At 37.5% G+C, this 27,107-nt stretch overlaps 1 protein-coding gene across 5 annotated transcripts in view; it reads left to right on the top strand.

The window, feature by feature from the left end:
* Positions 1–27,107, top strand: part of SLIT2 (slit guidance ligand 2) — a 347,237-nt gene that overhangs the window by 196,497 nt on the left and 123,633 nt on the right. For all 5 annotated transcript variants that reach the window (XM_077881285.1, XM_077881294.1, XM_077881275.1 and 2 more), the window contains 2 exons: positions 11,363–11,434; positions 24,114–24,185. In XM_077881285.1, coding sequence (XP_077737411.1) covers positions 11,363–11,434; positions 24,114–24,185 — 144 coding nt within the window. The remainder of the gene's footprint in view (positions 1–11,362; positions 11,435–24,113; positions 24,186–27,107) is intronic.

Genomic DNA, 27,107 nt, shown 5'->3' with positions numbered 1-27,107 from the left:
TAAGCCCAAATGGTGGCTTAAATACCACTTGGAAAGCCCTATGTTAATATGAAACAGAATTATGGATACTGTTTTGAAGAGAAGAAATGAAAAGGGTGAAAATTACTTACATTTTGAATTATTTATTTTTTCAAGATTAGTATCCTAGTTGTGAGATTTTTATTACATGTATTTCACAATGATTGAAAAAACAATGGCTTTTCTTATCCAACCTTCTCCTTTGTCCAAAGAACTATATATAGTCGTGGTTTTAATGGTGCTTCTCATTTTTAAATCTCTGTTGGCATTCCCACTGGATGCACATAAATGAGCACCATGTTTAAAAACCAAACAAAAGGGGATCCCTGGGTGGCCCAGCGGTTTGGTGCCTGCCTTTGGCCCAGGGCACGATCCTGGAGTCCCGGGATCGAGTCCCACGTCGGGCTCCCGGCATGGAGCCCGCTTCTCCCTTCTCCTGTGTCTCTGCCTCTCTCTCAATCTCTGTGTCTATCATGAATAAATAAATAAATAAATCTTTAAAACAAACAAACAAACAAACAAAAGCTGTGGGGCATCTGGTGGCACAGTCGGTTAAGCGTCTGACTTTCATTTCAGCTCGGGTTATCGTCTCAGGGTCCTGGGACCAAGCCCTACATCAAGCTCCATGCATAGTGTGGAGTCTGCTTGAGATTCTCTCTCTCCCTCCCCATCTGTCCCTCTTGCTCAAGCTGTCTCTCTCTCTTTCTCTCAAATAAATAAGATCTTAAAAAAAAAAATTTTAAAACACCAGAAGCTGGAAGATCATATTTATCAGAGATGGCCCAGCAAGCTACTAATGTGGGGTTCAAAGACAAAGGGCCTAACAGTTACCTAGGAGACTTGTTAAAAACACAAGTTATTGGACATCTCCCCTAAAGAGTCCATCTAGTATTTCTGGAGTGGAGCTCAGAAGTCTTGTTTTTAACAATCTCTTTAGAGGGTTCTAATGGTGATCCTCAAACCACACTGAAGCCACAGCTCCAGGGTGATGGACCCATAATGCCAGAAAGCTAGACATCTCCAGAAGCTTCCTCTGTATGAAGCAAGACAGTAGTAGTGGTTAAGCCAGTGGGATTTGGAGAACAACAGAGCCAAGTTCAAATGGCTCCAGGAGCTTCCTGGCTGTATGACCACAGCCCAACCCCCCGTAAGCACCAGTTCCCTGCCTTCAAATTAAAATAAAACAGTAGATCCTGATGTGATTATAGAAAAATTTATTTATTTATTTATTTTTTTTTATAGAAAAATTTAAATGAATCAAGTGTGTTGTCTGGCAGTTAGCAACTGCCCAATGAATGTTAGTTTGAGTATTAACGAAGTTCATCAGTTCTAAAGTGCGCACCCTTCACACTTAAATTTCTACAGAGATTTACAATTGTCAGTAAGTTGTGTTAAAAAAAAAACTGCCATGAAAAAAAAAATAAAAGTAAAAAATAAAATAAAAAAACTTCCATGGACACTTTTTATTAAGAGAAAGAAAGCGCTGTTATCAAAGTATATTGGACATCGGAAGTAAAGTAGGTCTCCATTCTCACCATCATGTTCGATGAAGCTTTGGTTACTGAGTACTGGAAGTTACGGCAAGTTCTGAGTAGCAAAACAATTTTTACTGAAGAAACAACTAAAAAGTGACCATTCGTGCATCTTGACAAACAATGATAAAGGAATCTATTCTGTATGGGATACATTAAGACCTGGAAGAGAAAGGACATATGTAGAAGAGACAGCCCTGCTTATTAAAAAGCCATAGTCACATTGGTGGCGGAAAACACCCTGTACAGGCACCTGGGTGTACGGCCGGTTAGGTGTCCAGCTCTTGATTTCGGCTCACGTCGTGATCTCAGGGTCATGAGACTGAGCCCCGCATCCAGCTCTGCTCAGCGCAGAGTCAGCGTGAGATTCTCTCTCCCTCTGCCCCTCCCTCTCATGTTTGCACACATGTTCTCTCTTTCGCTCTCTTTCTCTCTCATATAAATAAATCTTTAAAAAATACCATAGCATAAAAACCAAACTATCCCAAAGCAGTGATTATATCAGACTTTATGCTGTCGATAAATACTTTTGAACGCACGAGTGCAAGAACAGAAGGCAGGGTGGGAGATCTCAGCTGACTTTCCCACTTGCAAGTAGCGAAACCTTGAGCACACTTAGCATTGCTTCTTGGGGACAATAATCTGCAAGTTGGAGATCTGTGAGAGAGGAGATGCAGATGTGCGCTGTACGGTCATCCCAGCATGGCCCAAGGATGCTGTAGTCTGTATTTCTTTCTCTGACCTCTTTATTGGTCCATTTGTTTTGTGGAACATATGTCCATTGTTTTGTGGAACATGGTGGTGGAGTCACCCCTCTTGTGTTGCCACGACACCAGTATGTCTAAAAGTCCTCTTAGAAGTCCAGTTTTATTTCCTTATTTCCCCTCACTGAGTCTGCAGTATTAGATTTTGCTGCTTACCAGGGCTTCCACCGCAGGCTTATGCATAATAAGCTCTATCTCTTATCCGTATCCGTCTAGCAAGTTGCCATGTTTTGCAAGTTTTTTCTTTAGAACTTCTTTTTCGGTCTCAATCTCCTTTACACAAACCTTTGCTTACTGAATGCCTGCCATTTGGCGAGAATTCTGTAGAAATAAAATGAACTAAAACCCCTGCCTTGGTAGGAGAGGTGGGCGGGGAGTTGGGGTGACTGGGTGATGGGCACTGAGGGGGGCACTTGGGGTGATGAGCACTGGGTGTTATACTATACGTTGGCAAATTGAACTCCAATAAAAAATAAATTTAAAAAACCCTGCTTTTTATCATATTATCAAGCAGGAGACAGTCATCTAAGGAAAAAAAATTCAACTGAAATTTTTGAAATGCTATAATAAAGGTGTGTGCAACTCACCTACAGAGTACAGAAGAGGGAGTGACTGACTCACCAATAATAATTGGTTGTGTTTTATAGTTATGCAATAATTAAATGATATTTAATTACTTAAATGGTAATTTGTATTAATAACAATGTTGTTGTTTGGACCACAGATTGGCCCTAAGAGATGTTTATACAAGCTCATTTTTCAGATGAGCAAATGGAAGAAGAAGCTAAGTGCCTTGCACAGCACCACATAGCTAACAGGTTTCAGAGATCTTGGTACTAGGCTCAGCGGGGAGATTGGAGAAAATCTATGCTGAAGGAGGTGCTGTTTGCTCTGGGTCTTGAACAATTTTTAACTCTCCATCTTTTGGTGTTAGGAACTAGGTGCTTCAGACAAAATAATTGTGCAAAAGCTGAAAGACTTGGAAAAATGACTTTAGAAAAGGTGAATTTGTGAATGACGATCTGAGGTGGAAATAGAGGCAGAAAAAGTATCAGGGGAGCCCCTAAGTGAGAGAATGGTGAGTTCAGTTCAGGAAACTCAAGAGGCCAGTGGGGCTACAGAATGGGGTGGATAAGGGAAAAGGAGGAAGAGATGAGGTCAAAGATAGTATGTCAACCAGCGTATTTTGGAGTCTGGTCGGCCTTTGGGATGCTTTGTACTATCTTTGTTGTCACCAAACTAAGTGATATGTGATATCACATCTTGGTGAGATGGGACATCAGTGAAGTTTTGATCAGTGATGTGGCGAGTTATGGTTATGGGAAGACAAGGGGAGACACAGAGTGATAGCTGCAAGGGTATTAAGATCCCCCAGACAAGGGGGGATGGTGGCTTTGTCAGGGAAGCAGAGGTGCTTCTCAGAGCACTCTGGTCAGATTGTGGATCTATTTTGAAGAGAGTCAAGACGATTTGCTGATGGGTTGATGTGGGCTGTGGAAGATTATGGAATTACAGGGGGAGACTGCAAAGGTTTTGGACTGAAAACTGTAAGGATGGTGTCTCCTTAACTGAGATGAGGAAGACTTCAGGAGGAAGTGGTTTGATACGATTTCAATTGTGGCAACAAAACTGGATGTGTTGGGAAGGATCATCAATGAAGTCAGAGAGGAGTTTGGCATCTTATTTGTGTCCAAACTGGTGCTGACTGTCCCCCCAGAGACTATGGCAGTGGAGACTGACAGGAGGGGACTCGACTGGAGACCCTATGGAAGTAGTTTTGGGAACGGGTTGGATGTAGCAGAGGGAGGCAGGATCTAAAGTGGGAAACCCCAGGGTTCCCTGGCTGATGACCATGAGGGCCACTACTCAGGCCTGCCTCAGGGGCCCTGAATATTTCCAGTTGTGCAAATACCAGGAACGTGGAACCTTTTCCATTGGAACCACTTATGTTCACCCTCATTCATGTCTTTCTTATCAAGATTAACTTCGGAATCAGCTTTTCCAGCTCTTTTCACTTCCTTGTCATCTTGGAAAGTGAACAAACCAGGCTCTCAAATTCAAGATGTTCAATATTTTTAGTTTTTGTAAAAAAATCTCAAATTATGATGTCTGAGTACTTGCAATAAATAGTCTTTTATTGAGAGTGGCGTTTTCCCCAGTTTTATTGAGATGTAACTACAGACAGCATTTTATTAATTTAAGATATGTAAGATATGATTTGATATATATATTTATTGCAAAATTGACTACGACACTAAGTTTAGCTAATAACCATCATCTCACACAGTTACAAAGCCTTTTCTTTGGGTGAGAAATTTTAAGATCTACTGCCTTAGCAACTTCCAAACACACAGTATAGTATCATTAGCTATAATCATTATATATCCAGAACTTATTAATCATAACCTGGAAGTCTGTACCTTTTGACAATATTCACCTATTTTCCCCATCCCCCCCCCCTCCTCCGTCTACACCCTGTCTGTTCTCTGTGTATATGAGTTCTGGGGTTTTCTTTAGATTCCACATATAAGTGAGATCATACAGTGATCCAGTATTTGTCTTTCTCTGACTTGTCTCACCTAGCATAATGCCCTCGGGGTCCATCCATGTTCTCCCAAAACACAGATTTCCCTTCGTTTTTATGGTTGAATAATAATCTGTTGTATCCTTTCAGTTTGTTCATTTCTCTATCCTTATTTTCTTTATCCATTTAATCACCAAAGGACGTTTAGATTGTTTTCATGGCTTAGCCAGTGTAAATAACTCTGCAGTAATCTTGGGAGTACAGATACTGTTTGGGGATACCAATTCCCTTTCCTTTGGATGCATACCCGCAAGTGGAATTGCTGGGTTTGTACAGTTGTTTTATTTTGATTTCGGACAGGATACTCCACACTGTTCTCCCCCAGTGGCTGCACCACTTTATATTGCCATAGACAGTGTGCAGGATCCCCTTTTCTCTACATCCTCACCTCATCCTCTAGTCTTTTTGTTGGCAGCCATTCTAACCGGTGTGAGGGGTATCTCGTTTGGGTTTTATCTTTGCATTTGATGTGTATAGTGACGTTGAGTACCTTTTCATGCACCTGTTGGCCATTTGTGTGTCTTCTTTACGAAAAACAATGTCTATTCAATATAGATGCCAAAAATCTCAGCAGGATATTAGCAAACAAAATCTAACAATATCCTTAAAAATCATATACCATGATCAAATGGGACTTATTCCTGGGATGCAAGGGTGTTTTAATATTCACAAAACAATCAGTGTGATAGGTCATACGGCTAAGATACCTATTTTTAATCATATTGGGGGTTTTTTTGTTAGTTTTTTGTTTTGTTTTGTTTGCTATTGAGTTGTATGTGTCCTTTATATACTCTGGATAGAAACCCCTTATGATGGGTTATGATTTGCAAATATTTCCTTCCATTCTGTAGGTTGCCTTTTGCCTTTCATTTTTATTTTGATAGTTTCCTTTGCTGTACAGAAGCTCTTTAGTTCGATATAGTCTAGACTTATGCATTTTTGCCTCTGTGGCCTTTGCTTTTGGTGTCAAATCCAAAAAATATCATTGCTAGGACTGATGTCAGGAGCTCAGCTCCTATATTTTCTTCTTGGGAATCTATGGTTTTAGGTCTTAGGCTCATCTTTAATCCATTTTGAATTGATTTTTGTGTATAGTCTAATATAGAGGTTTGGTTTCATTCTTTTGTATGTGGCTGTCCAGTTGACAATACCATTTATTGAAGAGACATCCATCCTTCCCTGTTGTATATTCTTGGCTCCCTTGTTATAGAATAATTGGACATATGTATATAGGTTTATTTCTGGGTTCTTCTGCTACATTAGTATATGTGTCTGTCTTTATGCCATCACTATACTGCTTTGATTACTATAACTTTGTAATATTGTTTGAATTCATGGAGTATGATACCTCCAGTTTTGTCCTTATTTTCAAGATTGCTTTGGCTATTTGGGGTCTTTTGGGGTTCCACACAAATTTTACGATGTTTTGTTCTATTTCTGTGAAAAAAGACATTGGAATTTTGGTAGGAATTGAGTTGAATCTGTAGAATGCTTTGGGTAGTAAGGACACTTTAACAATAGTTTTAAGAAAAAAGGACATTTTAGCAATATTAATTCTTCCAACTTATGAGCATGGAATATATTTCCATTTATTTGAGTTCTAAATATCATAAAACCAAACTCGTCTCCTTGTCTTCAATCCCATTTCCCCAATTACTGCACTTGTGTCTTCCCTACTCCTGGCACTTTTGTATTTTATTATTTCCTTAATCAGAAAATTTGAGTAGTTGCAAGCTCTCCCCAAGATTAAAATAACCTTAACTTGCATTAAAGACCTTATATTTGGGCCTGAGCCAAAGTCACAAATTTATTGCTTAATACCCATCAAAAAGAATTTTCTAGTTAACTGGACCCACTGCTCTCTCCACCAACACTGCCCAATACCGATTCTCTGCCTGCACCAAAATTCAATCTCCAGATTAATCTTCCTAAAAATCAACTCCAATCAAGCCATTTTCCTACTCTGAAACACATTTTTACACTTTACTGCCTGGTGATATAATTACAGACTCTTCCCTTGGCAGCTCCATCCTGCTAACTCAGTAGTTCTGACTCATTTTTCTCATTCCCCACAGTTCACAGAGCAGTGCACTCCCATCCGTAATGTCTCACATTGCCTGCAGTGGTCTCCAAGGAACAAAGTAGTACACTCGGGAGGACATAACCAGTGTCTGATTGAAACACTTGTAACACGTATATAACCAGCACCTCCATGGTGCTTACTATGTACAGGTACTTTTGTGCTCATTTCAGGAGTATGAACTCATTGAATTCCTATGCAGTAGGAACTCATTCCAATTGCAGAGGAAGAAACTGAGGCACAGAAGGGTAAGCCATTCTTCTAGGGGCACGTGGTTAATCAACAGCAGATAGTCCATCTCAGCCCAGGTCTGTGGTCTATGCTCTTAATTCCATTGACATGATGGCTCTCTTCTTGGATTCCTGCCACCTACTACCTACCATCCCTTTCCCCAATATTGAAGGCTGAGAATTACTGAGCTCTCTGTCATTTTCATCAAAGTTTAAAAAAAAAAAAAAAAACACTCTGTTTTGAAAGTGGCTTGAATCAATCTGACCTCCAGTGACTGACTTCTTTGATCTGGACCACCTTTCTCAGTTGCCACTTGTGTTTTATTTACCATATACTATCTTTGTTGTCACCAAACTAGGTGATATGTGATATCACATCTTTCTAACTGGATTGAGAAACTTTCAAAACCAAACTCATAATGGAAGTTGCGAATTGCTCTTTGAATTTCGCAATTTTATTAACACTACCTTTAATCTAAGCTCAAAGTAACTTCGGTGTCCTCCCCTCTCCCTCTTGCTGAATCTATATCCACATACGATCCACTTCTGAGTTTTGATTCTTCATGCATCTCTGATGACACTCTTAGTCTTCTTCACCTTTTCTATCTATATAGTGGGAGATGCTGCTGCTACTAACTGGCCCATGGTAAGCAAGCGATACGTTGTTAGTAGTTATTACTGCTTGATGTTCTCACCAGCCTTTCCCCAACTATCAAGAGGTCTTGTATCTCATTTTCCAAACTCAAGTCTTTGACTCCATCTATTCATCTTAAATCCCGTTGCCAATGTAATTTATCCAAGGTACAGCCCCTGTCCTGCTCCTGTCTACCACACTTCCCTCCCCACCGTTGTGTGCTGAAATAAGAATTCACTGCTCAAAAAATCAACTCATCACTTTGACTTTTCCTTCTGACCTCATCTCCTATTATTCCACTGTGTATATTGTACCTTCTGAGCATATTAGATCAAAGGCTCCTCTCCTAAAAAGTTCTGTTTTTATATTTCACTCATGCCATTTATTTCACTAGTAGTGCTGTCCTCTACTCTTTCACCTTTACATCTTGATACATTCACAGTGTGTTATTTCTTATTGGGCTAGCTTGCTTTTTTTTAGACACAATAATTTGTTTAAATCTCTCAATTGGTCCTCTATTTAGCTACTTATCTTCTTTACTGGATTTGAAAATTCCTGAAGCCAGGAAATGGGCCTTACTCAGCTCAGTAATCCTGCAACATCAGCCGATATCTTACATGTAGTAGATCTTAAATGAATATACGTTGCACTGAAGCAACTGGTGACCTCCCCCTAATTATGTATAGAAAATATGAGTCATTGTAATAACACAGTCTAATCCATCACTTTTCAAATGACATAGACCAGAGGCTAGGATAAGTTAAGGAAAAGCCTTTTAAGTTCTGGGGCACAGGAAGGACATATTGAAATGGATTAAGTAGCCCCTTGTATCATCTTTAGAATTCCTCAAATCCTAACTTGGTATCTATCCGTATTTCTTACACAATTTGTCTCATTGTGTAGCAGTACTATCTTACATTTCTGAAGTTTAATCTCATTTCCTATAAAACCAGGATAATGTTGCCTAATGTGGCAGGATGGTTATGGGGATTCAAGGAAATACAGATCGTAATTAATGATATATTATTTCCAAAATAATTAACAATTGCATACTGTAGGTACTGAAAATGTGTTAAGTTTCTCTCTCCTGTCGCTGATGAACAAAGTCCACTTAATGGAAGGATCCTGTGATCTAGAACTGAAGTTTCCTGCCCTGGTGGACTGGACACAAAAGCAGAGTCTGGGAAGCAGTCTAGTTGGGGGGGGGGGGCAGCCACACATTGACCTCGAGGAGCAAAGAGGCTCTGAGATTGACCGCTGACAGCTTCTCGTTCTTTCATAAAATGAAAAGATTGGTAAATGTTAGCAGTATAAAACCCTTCCACGTCCTAGAATTCTATCTATGGGACTCAGAAGCTGATACTAAAATCCATTTTAGAAGAAATGGTCTTCTGACTGTGCATTTCACATTGTCCAGTGGCATCTCTATGAACCACCGAAATACGTCCCTCTGACTTTCCTCCCACCGCACCCTCTCCCATTGAGAACACCGCCCTAGGGACAACTGTGCCTGGAGACTGAGTAGAGCTGAGACTGTAGGCAGTGAACAAATTGGCCCTCGCCGGCTGGATGGGAAGACTGCAAAGCCTGGAAAGCAGGCAAGACCTGAAGAAAACAGCTCTGCCATTTTTATTCACCTACAGCCTCCAAGGCAGTCTTTGTCTTAGGAGAAGCTAGAAAAACACAAGTGATGAGCAAACATTGAACTGACAGAGACACAGCAGTAACAACACCACTGTTGGTTCCCATGGAGCATTGCAGAATCAGATTTGCTTGGGTTCAATGTTTTTGGTTTTGTTTTTTTTTTTTTGCCCCCTCATTTCTTATTACATTCTGAGTTTTCTTTTTCTAGTGTTTCTCTTGACTTTCTCCTTGCTGGGTAGCCTCCTTTCAACACTGTTTCCAGCATCAAGGCTGTTAAATATACGCTGTTAAACATTCTTAACCTGATGTAATTAAGGGAAGGAAGTCAGTCTGAATCAATGACAAGCTGGAGAAATAAGCAATTTTTAAGGAAATGAAGTTTTATTACTCTTAGGGATATACTGAAACTATTGAAAGCAGTAACGGAGCTACGGCACTTAGGGAATGGATGACTGCCTTAACTCCTACATAAGCACATATTGTAAATTTACTGTTTGAAATAAAATATGTGTTTTCCTTTTTTTTCTCTCTCTCTCTCTAAAGACCTCTCCTCCTTAAATAGACTAGCATTTATTTCTTTACAAATTGCTTAGCACACATTTTTTTTATTTGCACATTGCAGATATTGAGATATGAATGCAAATCTCAGTTGTTTAAAACTTGGTGCTAATGAGGTCAAGACCACACACTAAATCTCTCTATCTGCCAATGATCTCTATTGCGTGGCCTTAAGTATGAGAACAACAAGCTCTGGTCATAAGCGTTAGGGGAGAGGATGTGGATGAGTCCGTCCAACATGCCTCTACAGATTGGAAAATGGCTCTGTTTTCATCAGCTCTGCACGCGTGGTTAGTAGCTTCATCTTTCTTAATGAGTATTAGCTATCTTGGATTTTTAAAGATAATTTTAGCACCATCATTGTTTACTTCAATAATGTATTTATTTGATATCTCATCTGCTGTGTGGTAGTGTGACTTAAAATTAGATGAGCATTTTCTGCCTTTAGTGACATTTCCTGCATGTATATTTATATCCTGCTTGTTAAGGCTAATACTATGTGAGCTCATAGAATTGCATCTGAACTCCGAGGGGAAGAAAATAATGATCCATTTCATGAGATGAGTGATTTTTTTACAAACTTCTCATTTCAACTGAAAGAGTGTTCCCCCCTTGATTAAAATGTATTTCCCAATTAAATTAAAATGCAAATATAGACTGTCTGTGTTTATGGTTTTAAATAGAATTATTTAAAGAAGGTTTTAAATCAACCTGCTGTTAATATTTCATGCGGGAACTGTTGGTTTTATTGTTGGGCCAATATTGCCATGTTCCATTTTCAAGATTGCTTAAAGCGCTGTGAAAGCTTAATCATATTGCCCAGGTTTTATCAGCTTTTGGCCACTTTTCTCTAGAATGTTAAAAATGGACTTCTTTCCTATATACTTTGTAAGTTATGCCAGTGATGTTGGAGAAATATCAAGTCTAAAACTTAAGAACCTCTTGAAGCGGAGTCGTGAACAATTTACTGTTTGTTTTTAAAGAAATAGTTTATTACACAGAATTAGATCAACTCAAATTTAAGAGCATCATATTTTATAATTTATTATGAAATTAAAGATCTGGAAATGTACTTTAAGAAACCATTTGGCTCAGCCTTTCAATTTATATTATAAATATAAATTATCTGTATTAGAAATTACATCTAAAGATAGGGATTTAAAAAAAAATAAAGATAGGGATTTAATTATGATCCTGGTAGGATTCGTTTCAGCTTTTTTTTTTTTAAGATGTTCTATCATTTGTCAAACATATTAATTAAAATAGTTTTTAAACAATATTTTATAACTTGACCTTTTTTCTTTTTTCTCACTCTTAGTGATCTCAGTGAAAACCAAATTCAGGCAATTCCAAGGAAGGCTTTCCGTGGGGCAGTTGACATTAAAAATTTGTAAGTATTTTTTTTTCTAATCTATACTATTGTTTTCAAGTTATCTATTTTCGAAGTTAAATTTATATTGAATAATGTGTCAGAATAAAAAGTGAAAGGCCTATTTATCTTTAGGCTTGCTTAGGAGAGCTTGTAACATAAGTTTTAAATTGTTTTCACAAGGTATCTGGAGATATTCTCATGTAAAAGATGTCTTGAATCTGAAGTTGTTACCAAATTCATTCTTCAAACTTTGTTTTTAATCTTGTGAAATCTCAAGAAATGATTTGATTAAAAGGTATTCACATTGTATTTTTTTATTGTTCCTGTCAGCATATGTCAGTAAACTCCTTTTTCTGTTGTTATCGGTGTTTATTGAAAATGCAGAATATAAACTATTTTTTTTTTCTGGAAAGAGTAGATAACATTTTCTTGTTAGAGATGCCTGGAGCCTGGAGCTATAGCTTTTTTTTTTTTTTAAATCACGTTTAGATCACTGTTTTCATTACATGCCAAAAGTATGAGAATGAGAAAATTATGTCTTTCCCTTTGTGTGAATATTTTTCTTACGTATTTTCCCCTCATATCTTTATGAAAGAATATGTGTATAGCCCTCTCTAGAAGGAAAAAAAAGCACCAAGTAAAAGGAAACTGTGCTTCTAAATTTTCCCTTTATAAATCTAGTGTCTTGTGTAGAAGTGGTTTTTTTGCAAGTGCCTGTAGCTTTGAGGATACATATCAGATTTAAGATTTCAGTGACAATCCTAATTTTGTCAATGTATATCTTTATAAATTCTAAAATACAGCATAAGCCTTTGAAAATGTTTGTTTTTGATTGACTGCAAATGCTAGGACATAAAGTGTTGTGCTCAGCTTTGACATTAGTTTGGAATGTGGGGTGGGGGGTGCGGAAAGCCCTGTGTGCTGAGATTAACTATCAGGAATTCAATATTTCTTAGCTAGTGATAAACAGTGCAGGCACTTTTCAAGAATTAACTTATATTCAGCATTCTCCATGGTGGGATACAACACTATTTTTCCAGTAGGGAAAGGGAGACAGATGTTTCCTGTCATCAAAGAGGTTGACTGTTCATAGAGCTACAAGTTTTGGTCTCTGCATCTTCTCCTCAGTGTAAGTGATTTTTGTGTTAAATGTACACTTTCTGAATGTACAGGCAAAGAAAGAGAAATATAGACATCTAGATATAAGTGTGTTAAAATTCTGGCCCTAGGTTTTCATGAATATTTACATGTGAAGAGGATTTTATTTGCTTTCTTTTTATCTTCTCTTGCTACAGCTTGAGGAAGTCTTCAGGTAGATTTTGAGACATAAGGTGTTCAAAACTACTTTGGATACTATGTCTGGTTAGAACCATATAAAGATCCTAATACAGCCCCAACTTAAGTCGCCTGTATGTTACCTAAAATGATAGTCTTGGCTACAGTTGACCACCCTCTGGGAATGCCATTTGCAATCTTACAATAGTATTTTCTCTAAATCCTTAAAACAGGTGGTTTTTAATCTTCTTAGTAAAGATATTCAGGGAATCCACATCTATAAGTAACCCATCTTCCATATTTAGGGATACATTTGGGAATGAGATACCAGTCATGATGGGATTCCTCTTTATGTCCTCTTCATTTATCCTTAAAGATTGTAATTTTAGAAATTTAGAGATAAAAAGAAAAATGAGATGCTAGCCATTTTGTAATGAAGAAGGCAATATTGATTTCACAGTTTGAAAATATTTTTTTCCCCCACATGCATAATTTTCCCTCCTAATTTAAAGTCAGTTAATATGTATACGGTGGGATGAGTTTAGGACTGGAGTCTTGGAATCTTGCTACTTACTGGATTTGTAGACATGACAAGTCCATAAACTCCATTGAGTCTTAGTTTTGCTTCTGTAAAATGAATATGATAATTGCTTGGGTTTGACGTGGTTCTTCGGGAAAGAAGATAAATGAAAGGCCTTTTGGTAAATGCTATGAAACGGAGTGTATTATTTCATTCTCTACGTATGCACTAATCAACTGCTAGAAGCTAACTCTTGAAAAAGGTGTTGTAAAAAGATCAGAAAGTATAACATAAAGTAATTCACAATATTGGTCATGGGTAGGATAGATCCATGTGTGTAGGGATGCCCGGTGGCTCAGCGGCTGAGCGTCTGCCTTCAGCCCCGGGATCTGGGATCGAGTCCCAAATCGGGCTCCCTGCATGGAGCCTGCTTCTCCCTCTGCCTGTGTCTCTGTCTCTGTCTCTCTCTCTCTCTCAAATAAATAAATAATTTTTTTTAAATGATAGATCTTAGTGTACTATGGGTCAGTTAGACATGGGGCTAATAAAAAGGAAAAGCAAATATAGCAGAAAGCACTAAATATACACCAGACTCTGATTTATAAACAAGATATTATGTGCTCTCGGTGCACAGGAAAGAAAGAGATAAAAAATACTGCCTGAGGTCCTCAGGGGGGAATCGGTAGGAAAGAATTCCTGAAAGAGGATCTAAAGGAATCTTCAAGGATGTTGGTTATGTTTTTGCTGAGTCGCAACGGACAAGGGTAGACTGAGGAAGTTAGAATCTATCAAAGAAGCCGGGCAAAGTGAGAATTAATTCCTACTCTTCTCACTGCCTTCCATGTGACAGTGTCAAAGACCGTTAGAGCAATATTGAAATACCACAGTGTGTTTAGATGTTTTGTTTGTTTGTTTGTTAATTAGGCTCATAGCTACAGTTTCACAGAATTTTACAGCTAAAAGGCATGTTTCTGTAATTAAAACATACATAGCTCAAAAGACATTGTTAAAAAATAGTTTCTTGGGGCTTTGTATGAAGATCAGTTTTATCACTAAAGGTCAAGGAAGATGCCTGGTAAAATATGTTAAAACTGAGGGTAAATTCTAATTCGTATTGTTATTAAAGGTAACCATCAGTCACCAAGTAATAACTCGGTAAGAGCCCATAAATATTAATATTAACATTATTACTATTCAGCGTGGGAAGGAGAGGTGCAGTACTTTGTCCTATTTATCGTTCCGCTGCATGCATTTACAATGTGGATAATCCTGCATGGTGGATGGCTACTGTTCCAACTCATTCAGAGAATAAAAGAGGAAAAAAAAAAAAAGCTAGACAGAAGAAATATGTTCTTTAGCCGCATTACGGCGATATGACGATATTTTGTATAGAGCTGTCTAAATGCCCCGTCTGATGCACTGTAACAAGTTTATTGGATTTACCACATTCAGGCCTCATTCAGAGCAAATTCCAGTTATCAGAAGATTTCCACTGGAAGCACTTACCCTAATCTTGTGGATTGGGTAAATATGCTCAAGGCAGCATCTTGACAATATGAAACTGATGCTGTGAAAATTTTGCAAATTAGCAGATCCTATTCCTCTTCCACCAGGCAAACCACACGGAAACTATTCTAGGCAGATGGACATTTATCTTGCTCTTAAACATCTCCAGGGAGGAATTCCCATAACTTTTTTTGCTCATTGCTATTAATTTCTTAACTGGATAAAACCCTATCTTATTTTGTTATCTGATTTTCTCCAGCTGCAACTTAAACCATGTTCTTTTTCCTGACATTTTAGATGGTGAGATTGGTATTAAAATACCAACTAAATTATAATGTTTGTAATAGTCCCTGGCAGCACTTTTCCATAGTATTTACATCTGTTTTTAAATTCCCCAATCAAGTATGAATTAAAGTTTTGATACCATATTATTACCAACTGATACTTCACCAAAGTGACAATATTTATATGATTTTTCCTTATAAACTTTCTATATGTATTTTGTTTATTGAAACACTGATGCAGGAAAGCCTTGTTACCTCCTGATTAGATTTCGAAGGAAGACACGTTATATTATTTAAGCTATTTTGTTTATAAATATCTTTGAGGTATTTTCATCAAATGGATCAATTTAGGAGAATATTTAAATTAAGCCTTGCTTTATTGTCGAGACCCGTGAGCTCACTCTCTAAGCATACACCTTAGGGTATAAAAACTTTCCAAGTCTCATGTTTTTTGTTTTTTGTTTTTTAATGATAAAACATTCCTAGTTAGAGTTATCCCAAGATTTAAGCAAGAAACTGTACGGATATATGAACCTAAAAATTAAATTGATTGCTAGTTGCTATTCATATTACAGATACAGACTTTAACATGTTTTTAGTTTCATTAGTCAGCACGACACAAACACTTAACAGCAGTTAAATTCCAACATGCATTATTTTGGGTATACTTGTAAAGTAAATCACACCTGCTTTTTTCTTCTTTCATTTTGCAGTACATCCTCAAAATGTACTCTGTGTTCCAGTCAAACTGTAATGTTTATTGCTTTAATAAATAAATACATGTCTTTCTATTTGCTTGCATTATCCCACTTCCCTTAACCCTGTATCTGTTGAGTCATATCCACCTTTTCAAGGAAAACTGCCTCTTACTAAAAAAACAGGTTAGGGAAAATATTTATATTTTCCTTTTTTTGAAAAAAATTATTAAAATTCAATTTAGTTAACATATAGTGTATTCTTAGTTTTAGGGGTAGAATTCAGTGATTCGTCAGTTGCATATTAACAGCCAGTGCTCATTGCATGAAATACTCTCCTTAACACCCATCACCCAGTTACCCCGTCCCCCACCCCAGCCCCTCCAACAGTCCTCAGTTTGTTTCCTATAGTTAAGAGTCTCTTGGAGTTTGCCTCCCTCTCTGATTTCATCTTATTTTATTTTTCCTTTTTTAACACATTAATTTTTTTTAATATTTTTTAAATTTATTTATGATAGAGAGAGGCAGAGACACAGGCAGAGGGAGAAGCAGGCTCCATGCAGGGAGCCCGACAAAGGACTCGATCCCGGGACTCCAGGATCGCGCCCTGGGCCAAAGGCAGGCACCAAACTGCTAAGCCACCCAGGGATCCCCTTAACACATTAATTTTTATAGGCAAGGGTCAGGTTACAAGATGACTTTGTTTTCTTGGGGCAAATCATTGCAATATTTGGGAAACAAATACAAATGGCCATGACTTTTTAGGAAACAAATCACTCAGTTTGGGTGGCAATGATTATTGGCAATAAGATTTGGCAAATGGGAAAGACAGAGTTAATAATCTATATGTTGTCATGTACCTATTTATATTATTTAGAAATTTCATTTTTTTTCTGGAACTCTTTCATCTTCAATTTATTTTATTTTATTTTTTTAAATAAATTTTTATTTATTTATGATAGTCACACAGAGAGAGAGAGAGAGGCAGAGACTCAGGCAGAGGGAGAAGCAGGCTCCCTGCAGGGAGCCCGACATGGGACTCGATCCCAGGTCTCCAGGATCGTGCCCTGGGCCAAAGGCAGGCGCCAAACCGCTGCGCCACCCAGGGATCCTTTCAATTTATTTTATTGATGGATTCATTAAAACCCATGGATGGAATATCTGCCATTCTAGAGTAGGGACACAGAATTTTTATTTTTTACATTTCTCTAGTTTTAAATACCTCTCCACTGGATACTTCATAACAATAAGGGGACCAGTGTTGCTCACATATTATAGAATCCATCTGTAACAATTAGAAGAGTGTATTATGTATTTTTTAAATATAAGTATATATTTATATATTTTTCCATGCAAATGCAAGACTTATTTTTAGCTCCATCTTATAAGTTGTCCTATTTGCAACATATCTGCTATAATCAGCTGGTTTTCAGGTTATTGAATATCAGCTCATAATATTTCTTACCATACTTACATACTTGGTATATTATCATAAAAATAAAATTCACCGACATCAAATTTAAATTGTATCTTACTTAAATTGTATTTTAGTTTCCTCAGCTCCTTTTTTGGCGTGTTTTCAGTAAACCTGAGGCTGAAGAGACTTGATGGGGCGGGGGGGGGGAGTTGGTTTGTCACTCAGGGGGTCAGCTCTCTCCTGTGTGTTAGAGTAAATGCCAGAGGTCCTCAGTGGGATGTAGAACCTCCTGGACAATCCTCTTCATTGAGGTAGATAATAAGTGAACTGAAGTTTCATTTCAGTGGACGGAGCTCCTCTTCACGCCCAGAATGTTGTCTGTGGACCGTAGGGCTAAGGAACCAACGGAGCTCTGGGCTCTCCACAGAGGCCGGCGGCACCTCGGGAACTGTCCGTGGTCCTGTAACCTTCTGGTTTGTGCTCCCTGTATGACAGGCCAGCAGAATTGTCATAATCCCCAACAACTCTGATCAAGGTTGCTGCCAACGACCTCTCCAGCTGTTCATTTTGCTCTGTTGACGGGGTGCCTTGGCATTTTTCTTCAATGATGTCATTCTCTTACGTGAAAATGAATCGCTTTGACGCATCTTCATAAACTCTATCCAAAACACAAGACTCTGCAGTCAGATGCTCTAACTGAGCTCTAAACACAAGACTATCTGATTGAGTGATTGGGAATCCAGTTCCAATATGGATAAAATAAGAATCGGTGTGATCTTTCCATGGCCGCCATGTTGTCCTTGAGATAGAACAAATCTTTAGTTTTCTTGCTTCCCCTCCCTAGTCCGGGACAGACACACTTCACTCCCTCTGAACTATTACTGTGCTCTGCTAATTGGATTTTGATCTCCAGTCTATATTCTCATTAGATAATTTTAACATTGCAGACAGATTTGTTTTTATAAAGCATTGTTTTTGTTTGTTTGTTTTGTTTTGTTTTTTTATCCCCAGCTCTCCTGGGTTTGGGATCATTCAGCTTTTTAAAAACAACAACAACACTGTCTTGGCACTATGGCAAAGCCTTGGGGATAGCGCAGAATAGTGTCATGGTTTTATAGGTTCTGAAAAATATAGACTCTTTCCTGAGAAAACAGTGGCTTTTATTGGATAGCAAACTCTTTAGATTTTCTGACTAGTCCTAACTTTCTGACAGCCACTCAGGCTCCCAGCCCCCTCTCCCAGTGAGTCTGCACACAAGCTCTTTGCTCAAGCCATAAATAATGACCTCTCCCTTGCAGATATTCACTATGAACATTGTAGAACCTCTGCTCACAACGTTCTTGATTGGGTCTTTTTCCTCCATAGGGAATATCCACTTTTATTTTCTGTCTTTTTGGGTACTACCTGTTTTTTTAAGGTTCAGGTTTTTTTTTTTTCTTCCTCACACAAGACTACTTCAGCCTAGAATAATCGGTTACTTCCCTGACATTCAATAGCACTCTTTATGTGCTGACTTCTTTGAAATTTGGCCATCAGAGATTTTTTTTATTAAAGATTTTATTTATTCATGAGAGACACAGAGAGAGAGAGAGAGAGGCAGAGACACAGGCAGAGGGAGAAGTAGGCTCCCTGCAGGGAGCCCGATGTGGGACTCAATCTGGGACTTCAGGAACATGCCCTGGGCCAAAGGCAGGCACCAAACCGCTGAGCCACCCAGGGATCCCCCACCAGAGATTTAGCTGAAACTTTCATTTGCAGAATGAACAGCCCCTAAATTCCCAAACTATGGAGTGGAGGCTTCAGTAACACACAAATTTAAATTTGAATCAAGATTTCACTACATATATATTACCTACTTTGAATAAGTTATTAAACTTCGGTGAGCTGCAGAGTCTCCTCTGTAAAATCAGAATGATGATAACATTTACCTTTTCAAGTTATTGTGAGAAATAATGAGATAGCACATCTACGGACCCTGTCATTTGCTATGCATTCAATATATGTAAGCAATTGTTATTGTCAGCTTCATTTTCTACCACCTTTGATTAGTTTATAAGAGCTACTAGAATGTGAAGGGCTACTTAGTTGTTCCTCCATTTTCTGATAAGCTCTCTTAGAGCTTGCCTTTTGCAAGTGGATATGACTTTATACTATAGATACTATAGATACCATACTATATTATACTTTTATAGTATAGATTATTCCAATAAAAACTGTGAGATTCTTTATTCCTATGCAAAAAAAAAACAACCTACAAGTTTGCTTGAAAGATTGCAAAAGAACTAAATTCTAAAGAAATCATTTTTCATTCATCAGGATAGTCGTTACTTTGGTTATTTTATTCACTAATATCTGAGTTAGCACTGATGTGCTTTTATGCTGAGATTACATGACATGGTTGCTGAAACTTTGGCCTAGAATGTTCATTATATAGGTCAATTTATATTATTCTTATGTTCTCTATACATTATAATTTAAATCTTGTACTGCTTCTTAGAGTCATTATAGGCATAATATTTTCATATTTAGGCACTCCTATTGACACAATTTTATACACACGAAGGAAGAAATAGAACAGAGCATTCCTATATCCTTAACAACGTTTTTTTTTTTTTCTTTCCCATTTGATTTACATGGTTTATCAGGCTTCTTTCCAAGTGGCAAAATGTTGTTACTCCCTCCTATTGGTCCTAATCACTTTGATATATTATTTTAAGTCAACTAAACTTTTGGAGTTTGCCATTTACAGTAATATGAATATGAACTAAACTTCTATTTCTAGTACCTAAAACTCCCTGGAGAGCCAGAGCATTGTTATAATACTTTTGTTGAAATACTCAGAGACTCTCTCTGGCTTTACAGTCATTTTTAAGATTTTATTTATTTGCTTGTTTGAGAGGGAGAGAGAGAGAGAGAGCACAAGTGGGAAGAGAGGTAGAGAAGAAGGAAGAGGAAGAAGAGGAGAATCTGAGCTCAGACCCCAATGCTGGGTCGATCTCATGACCCTGAGAGTATGACCTGAACCTAAACCAAGAGTCGGACACTTAACTGACTGAGCCACCCAGGTCCACCTGCCTTTAAATTTATTAAAGACTTTTTATGTGCAGTATTGTTTCAAAATTAAGTAAATTTTATGGTGTTCTAATTCTTACAAAAAGAAAATCAGTAATTAAAATCTTATTACTTGGATGCTGCAGTGAAACATGAGTTTTCTATGGGTAAGGACAAAACTAAAATTAATACAGGGAGATGAGTTTTACATATGTAATTCAAACACAGTATGTATCCAAGTTTTAATAACCCAAAACAGGAAATCCCTGAAAAAAATGTAAAAAGTAACAAAATGCACTATCTCTGGTTATATTTCAAGATGCCACGTAAGCAAATGTTCAACCTTCTGTCATTTAATATGCCTGTTTCTAAAATTCATAGTTAGCAGCATTATATATTTTTCTCATACCTAGAATTAATCAGAATCTGAAACTAGGCTATGTCGTGTTTTGTGGTAAGAACATCAGATCAGCTTTAGGAACTTCATGAGTGCGAGGCACAGGGTAACACCTCTTGATAAAGAGATGCTGTGTTATCAAAGACGACATTCACCAGTACTAGGAAAAATTAAGCAGCCTGGTGTTATTCTAGAATAGAAGAGAAGTAGTGACCAATGCAAGAGAAGCATAGAGTGTTAATGCCGAAGACAGTTTGAAGGTTCCTGTTCTTTTCAGCATCGTCATTTTCATGAAATTGAAGATAAAGCCCTTGCTTCAGAACGCACACTTACAAACTAGGACATGAGGGGTCAGATAGAGATGGAATTTGAAATTCGAACAGAAACAGGAGATTTGAGGGAGGAAATCGGGAGAGAAGCCACACACGTCTGTGCTAGGATAGATCCGCTGAAGGTCCGAAAGAAATCACGAATAATACTATCTATGCCATTCTTTCTCTCCAGAAAATACGAAAAGTGCTAGCCTGCTTTCCCGTGGGATGTGACCCCGGTGCCAGGACAGGATCCTGAAGCTGTCCCCAATGTATCTAAACGTCCTTATTATCCAAAGATCAACAAATTGATCCTATATTTGGCTGAATAATTGTAATACTGCTTTTTGGAGAAGTGAAAAAAAAAAAAAACAAAACAAAACAACTCTCCTCTTACTAATGCCTTAATTCAGAATAATTTCATTGCACGATTGGAAATCACATCGAAACAAAATCGGCCTGTCACTAAATGCATGGCTGAGAACAGATCCCTTCCTTTTACAGAAAGCAGAAGTGCCGGGCTTTGAAAGGTGGTAGAGAAGAAAGTGAACTGGAGGATCCCTGAAAGAAAGCGTGCTCTTGCATGGCTTTGACACTCGTTATCTCGAACCATATACAAACCAGTGGAAGTTTGTGCAGAGAGGTTTTCTCAGGAGCAGTCAAAGCCGGCGCAAGTTTGCGTCGACATTCCTTTCGATAGAACGAAATCTAGCAGTCCATGAAAAAATCATTCGTGTTGATTGGCCTTTCATACGAATAACGTTTTCATGCGGTACCTTCGTGCTCAGAAGGTGCATGGCCTGAGACATGACGGCATTCAGAAAACTTCCAAGGACAACTTTGGTCCCACGAGAGCCGAATATTCTTAATACTTTGGGATGAAGAAGGACTTAGGTTTCTGCTAAGAATCAGAAGAAGCGTGTCACCATGAGCCATGTTGCACAGGGGTGAAAGCAACAAAGTTTTCAGCAGCGTCTCAACTTCTGGTGGTATAGGGGAAATAATCTGCTTTTCAGTCCCTGTAGAACAAGATTTGCTTGAGTGCTTTCTGGCATGCAAGGGCTTCCCCTTTGTGTATAGTATGCATGATTTAAAAGAAGCAGTGTCAGCACTGATTTATACATTGACAGCTAAGGATAATAAGATATGGGCAAACATACAGCTCACCCTTTTACAGATTAACCTGGAGACTGCATTAGGCAAATTTGATAGCATTAAAAGATTTTGCCAATTTGTCTGGAAACAATTTCTCTTTTGTAGTGTGTCAAGGGTAACACTTCATGCCATTGTACTAATTTAAATGGCTTTGATAAATCGTTCAAGAGGTTAGAGAATAGCGGTGTAGATATATATTTAGCACTTTAAAATAAAAAGGCTGTTAACTTAATTGTTAAATGAATTTAATCTGTAAAAATCAAAAGTGCTCAAGAATGAAAGTGTTTTCTTGGAACTGCAGCAGCCATATTACATCATGAAATTTTAAAAGTCTTCTTAGAAAATAAAATTATCCTTCTGCATTACTTCCTAATAAGTAGAAATGCTTTCAGCTATTACAGGAGCATGGAAGGTACCTATTATTTGGGGAAAGCCTTAGTTTATAAAAGCAATAAAACGGTATCTTCTCCAGAGTTGGCCTTTTTTTTTTATGTTGCGTGTCCTAGATTGTACCATTTGCATGATCAAGGTAGTCTCGTGTCCCCCGGAGACCTTCTTAAAAATGAGATGTATATTTCATGAGACATTCTCTATGTACATAATTTCTAAAGTAAGGAATTTGAAAAGGCCCCTCTGAAAGTCACTGGATTAAATCATTGCACCTTTATTCAGTAGCCCTGTGAGAGAAACAGCTATTGTACGAGAATGTTTAAACAATTCTTTAAGAACCCACCTCAAATATGAATCAGCCCTTCTGCTGAGTCCCGCACTTGAAAGGAGGACGAGATCCATTTGTATTATGATCATAGTCTTAGCCCGGCACATCTGCATTCCCTCCCAGTGCGCGGAGAACTGACAACTCACCTGACCATTTCATCAAACGTTTTGTTTCTGTCTCAAGTGAAGCATTAAAATACTGTTTCTTTACTGGAATAATAATATCGCTAAGCATCGAGCTGCTAGATTTAAACAACCACCGTTTATTTGTTAAAAAGAAATTTAAAAGGACATAAAGATAGGGCAGGTAGGGCTTAGTACTTAGCTGTTCATTTCAAATAAATGCCTTAGCTTGGATGAAGGAGATTTTAATTCCCAAAGCGCAAGTGGCAGGAGAAAGCTGACTTAACCAAGTTTGGAGTGACTTTGTTTTTTTCATCTTTGAATGATAAACAAATGAGTGCTCAAACTACAAGAAAGGTTCGTGTGTTTGCCTTCTGTATTATTTAGAAGGAACTGATAAGGCTTTAAACTTTTTACCGTAGATGCGTGTGGTGTTTTAATGATGTTGCTGCAGTATTGTGTCCTTAGTGTTGTCAGCTAAAATCAGCATCTTTGAGAAAAGAAAAAAAAAATTGTTAATTTCTTAACACTTTATAAACTTATTTTCCGGAAATTTGCGGAGCTCCTCAAACTGAAGTGTATGCCATATTTACAGTGCAGATAATTTGCACATAATGACAAACGGTGCGAGTCACGGAAATGGTGAAGCTTAATGTAGACAACGGCTCGCTTTCTAAAGTGCGTTCCTGGTTGGGAATAGCAGGGACATATGTGGGGCCTCATTTCTCTTGCGATTGGGAGTTCTCGAAGGAAAACTGCTTTTAAAAGAAGAAAACCTAAAAGTAGCGTCGCTCTTTCTTGCCAAGGATAGTGAAATTAACATGCAGCTGGGCTTCTCTGATAAATGGATCCTGTTAGGTCACTGAGGGGGTGCATGTGACATTAAGTGATTTACAGTCCTTTACCTTAATGAAATTGTTTCAGCAAGATGACGCTGAAAGCTCTTAATGGATAGCTTTTCTTGATGTAATGAAATTGCATTCCTATGGCATTTAATATAAGGTGCAGTTATTATTTACTGGAGCTTTCCAAGGGCTGCTCTGTGCACAGACAGTTCAGAACAAAAAGAGATTTCAGTAGCGGCATCGGGACCAGAATGGCTTGTGACATTCTTAAGCAGATGAGTGCGTTTGTGGAGAGCATTTCAGTTAGCACAGCCGGGCTTCCTAGACCCTTCAGGAGACTCCCTTCACCCAACCCCGCTAGTCTTCGGCCTTTTACGTATATTCTTCTAATCTATTTACAGGCAACTGGATTACAACCAGATCAGCTGTATTGAAGATGGGGCATTTAGAGCTCTGCGGGACCTGGAAGTGCTGTAAGTACTGCTTGTCTCTCCTACTCTTCCGAATGAGAGCTTTGTGTCTGGGGAGTGCTAATGTGGGAGCTTCGCAGCCAGCTCCAAACCTTGTGTCAAAATGGTCTCTGATTAAAAGTACTTAAATGACTCCTGGGGAAGACACAGAAGAGTTGAAATGTGTGTGCACACCACCGTCCGTCTCCTGCCTGTATGGGTCGGTAAAAATGTCTATACAAGGAGGACATCCAGATGCTCGCAATACTGTCCTTTAAGTGTTTCTCCTTAGAACAAAATATTCGCAGTTGCAGGTTTTGTGAGAATTCCTGGAATTGCCAAATATTAAGGTAAAATCAGTCAGGAAAGTGACAACAGAAATTAAACCTCTTAGTCGCTGGTAAGTTGCAAGATTTTGTAGTTGCCATGCAATGGAAAGATGCCTTCTCATTTCAAGATGTCATTTTTAACCAGATAACATCATTTTTTGAAAGGTGATTTTGAGATCTCTCTAATTTTAGTAAGCTGCCCATCGGGTCCATTTTAAAGTCTTCACTACTGACTTAGTAAAGCACAACACGGAGATCTGAATTATGATTGGCATCCCCTCCCTTTCCTTGCTGGGTAGACATGGCTGACAAAATGGGTTAGAGGCAACCAAGTAATCTCTATAGACCTTTGACTTGCTAAAATGATTTTAATGAAATCATTGTGCTGAAAAAATAATCTTAAAGTAGAGTTACTAAAGTGGTTGAAGTCGCCAGTACATTTCTAGAACTTTTTTTTTCCCAGAGATTCACAAGTCTAGCTTTTAAAATAGATTTGCAGATTTCTCCCCCAAATAAAATATTTTTTCTCTGCTACAATTCATCCCTGACTAAATTTATTCAGAAATCCAAAATGGAATTAAACAGGAAGAGGTTTTGAATTTTTAAACCATGTGGTAAAAGTTATCTAAGAATCATGAAATCCTCTTGAAAAAAAAAATAAAGATCCCATTACTTTATAAATTGAGGAACAGAATGTAATTCTGAAAAAAAAAGTTTGATGTTTCAACAAAATGGCTTATTTTAGCAACATTTTTTGTATGATTTTGATTTTAATTGCAAGTAAATGCATAGAATTTCCAGCTGCATCATGTGTAAAGTTACTGCTTGTGTTTAAGGACTTAACACAAGTATTAGTTGATTGAGATAAACTGTTATAAGAATATATACTGTCCCCATAGAAGTCACCTTTATTTCTGTTGATAACCGTCTTTTTCTGTAGGAAAAACAAAATGCTTGTCATAGTTATAAAGCCACTTTTTATTTATGTTCCAGACCCATTAATAAACAAAGCTCACTGCCGCTGTTTCCGAGTCAGAATAATGAGGATACAACTATGACTTCATGATAGTAGTCTGATGTCAAAACCATGGTCAATCTCATAAACTTGGTATATGAAGAGATTGCCATAAGGTCTTATTTCATTGAATGTTGCTGATCAAGCAAAAAATGTGTTACTAAGTCAATGCTTCTAACTGACACCAAAAATTTTATGGAAAATTTGATGACTATTTTGGATGGATTAAAATCCCTTGAAGTATTTTGTTATTAATTAAAAGAGCTTATTTATTAGATATAAAATAATTCACATACCCAATATGTTAAGTATATACTGAGCACATGTACGTGTGTGTAAATATATATATAATAGACAGAAAAAAAAAGATACACGTACATAATACCTGCTCTGTGCCAAGCGCTGTGCTGGGCATTGAGAACACTTTACCCGCAAACGCAATAACTATTCATTTGATTCATTTGCTTATTTGTTATAAAGTAATATCACTGTTTTTAGAAGAGTAAGTTCATTAAAATGCAGTCACCTCATCCATTGTTTGTCATGTTGGCAAAATATTTAAAAGGTGACTTTAGCAAGACCTGCTAACTTGAAACACCCCAAAGAGTGAAAGATGTCATCTGCGTCATGGAGTTAAAATCAAAATTCAGTGTTGGGAATTCCTTTGAGGACCTTTACATCTAGGTTTCGAAGAGATATATGATGGTGAGAGTTTGCTAAAAAAGAAATAATTAAAATTAGTATGTGATACAAGAAAATGTGAATATTTTGAAATGACTTAAAAAGTTTGTATTAAAATCTGATAAAGTCAAGCAGACATTCTTTTAATACGTGTTAATGTTTAAAATCCTCGTAGTTCATTCAGCCTTTAGAGAAATTAATTGAAGAAAAATTTAAGACTAATTGGATAAAGAACTCAAAAGATTGGAATTTTACTGTCAAGTAAATCAGAAGTTCTTCAATTGTAAACATTCAGTTGGGGGGCTTTTTTTATAGAAGGTTCTAGAAAGAAAGTTGTCTATTTTGCTTATTTTTACCAGGTGTGACTCTTCACAGTATATCTTCTTATGTAGGAGTAATGAAGGATTAATTAATTTACAAATCACCTTAAACTTCAGAGTCCCAATGTGTTAGTTTTTTTTTTTAATCTAGTTCCATGAGCCATTTATGAATATATGATTATACTGAGGCAAAACAGGGAGAAGATGGAAGTACTCATCCTGGGCCACTGATGAAAATTTGTTGAATTAAGATATATATTAGGGTTAAGAGAGTAACCAAAGTTTAAGAAGGAAAAGTCCAGGTAAATGAAATCAAGGGGAAGCCAGTTCATCACTTGTATGTTCATGCCAACCTAGATTTCTGATTGACATGATTCAGAAATGTCTATTTAAAAATCTTTAAAAAGTTTATTTTTTTAATATGAGGATATCATCTCAAAAATCACATTGGAAACTAAATCTAGGTCAGTGTTCTCCGTTTCTTTGGACAGCAGATTAGGAAATGAAATATATCCTTAAGTTGCCAGTTTTATATGTATTTTTTTTCTTTTTTCAGAAAATAAGCGTAGTTTTATTTAATTGAGATACGGAGATTCGTATC

The sequence above is a fragment of the Canis aureus genome, chromosome 2 (assembly GCF_053574225.1).
Source record: "Canis aureus isolate CA01 chromosome 2, VMU_Caureus_v.1.0, whole genome shotgun sequence".
NCBI lineage: Eukaryota > Metazoa > Chordata > Mammalia > Carnivora > Canidae > Canis > Canis aureus.
This window is presented reverse-complemented; position numbering and strand designations above follow the sequence as displayed.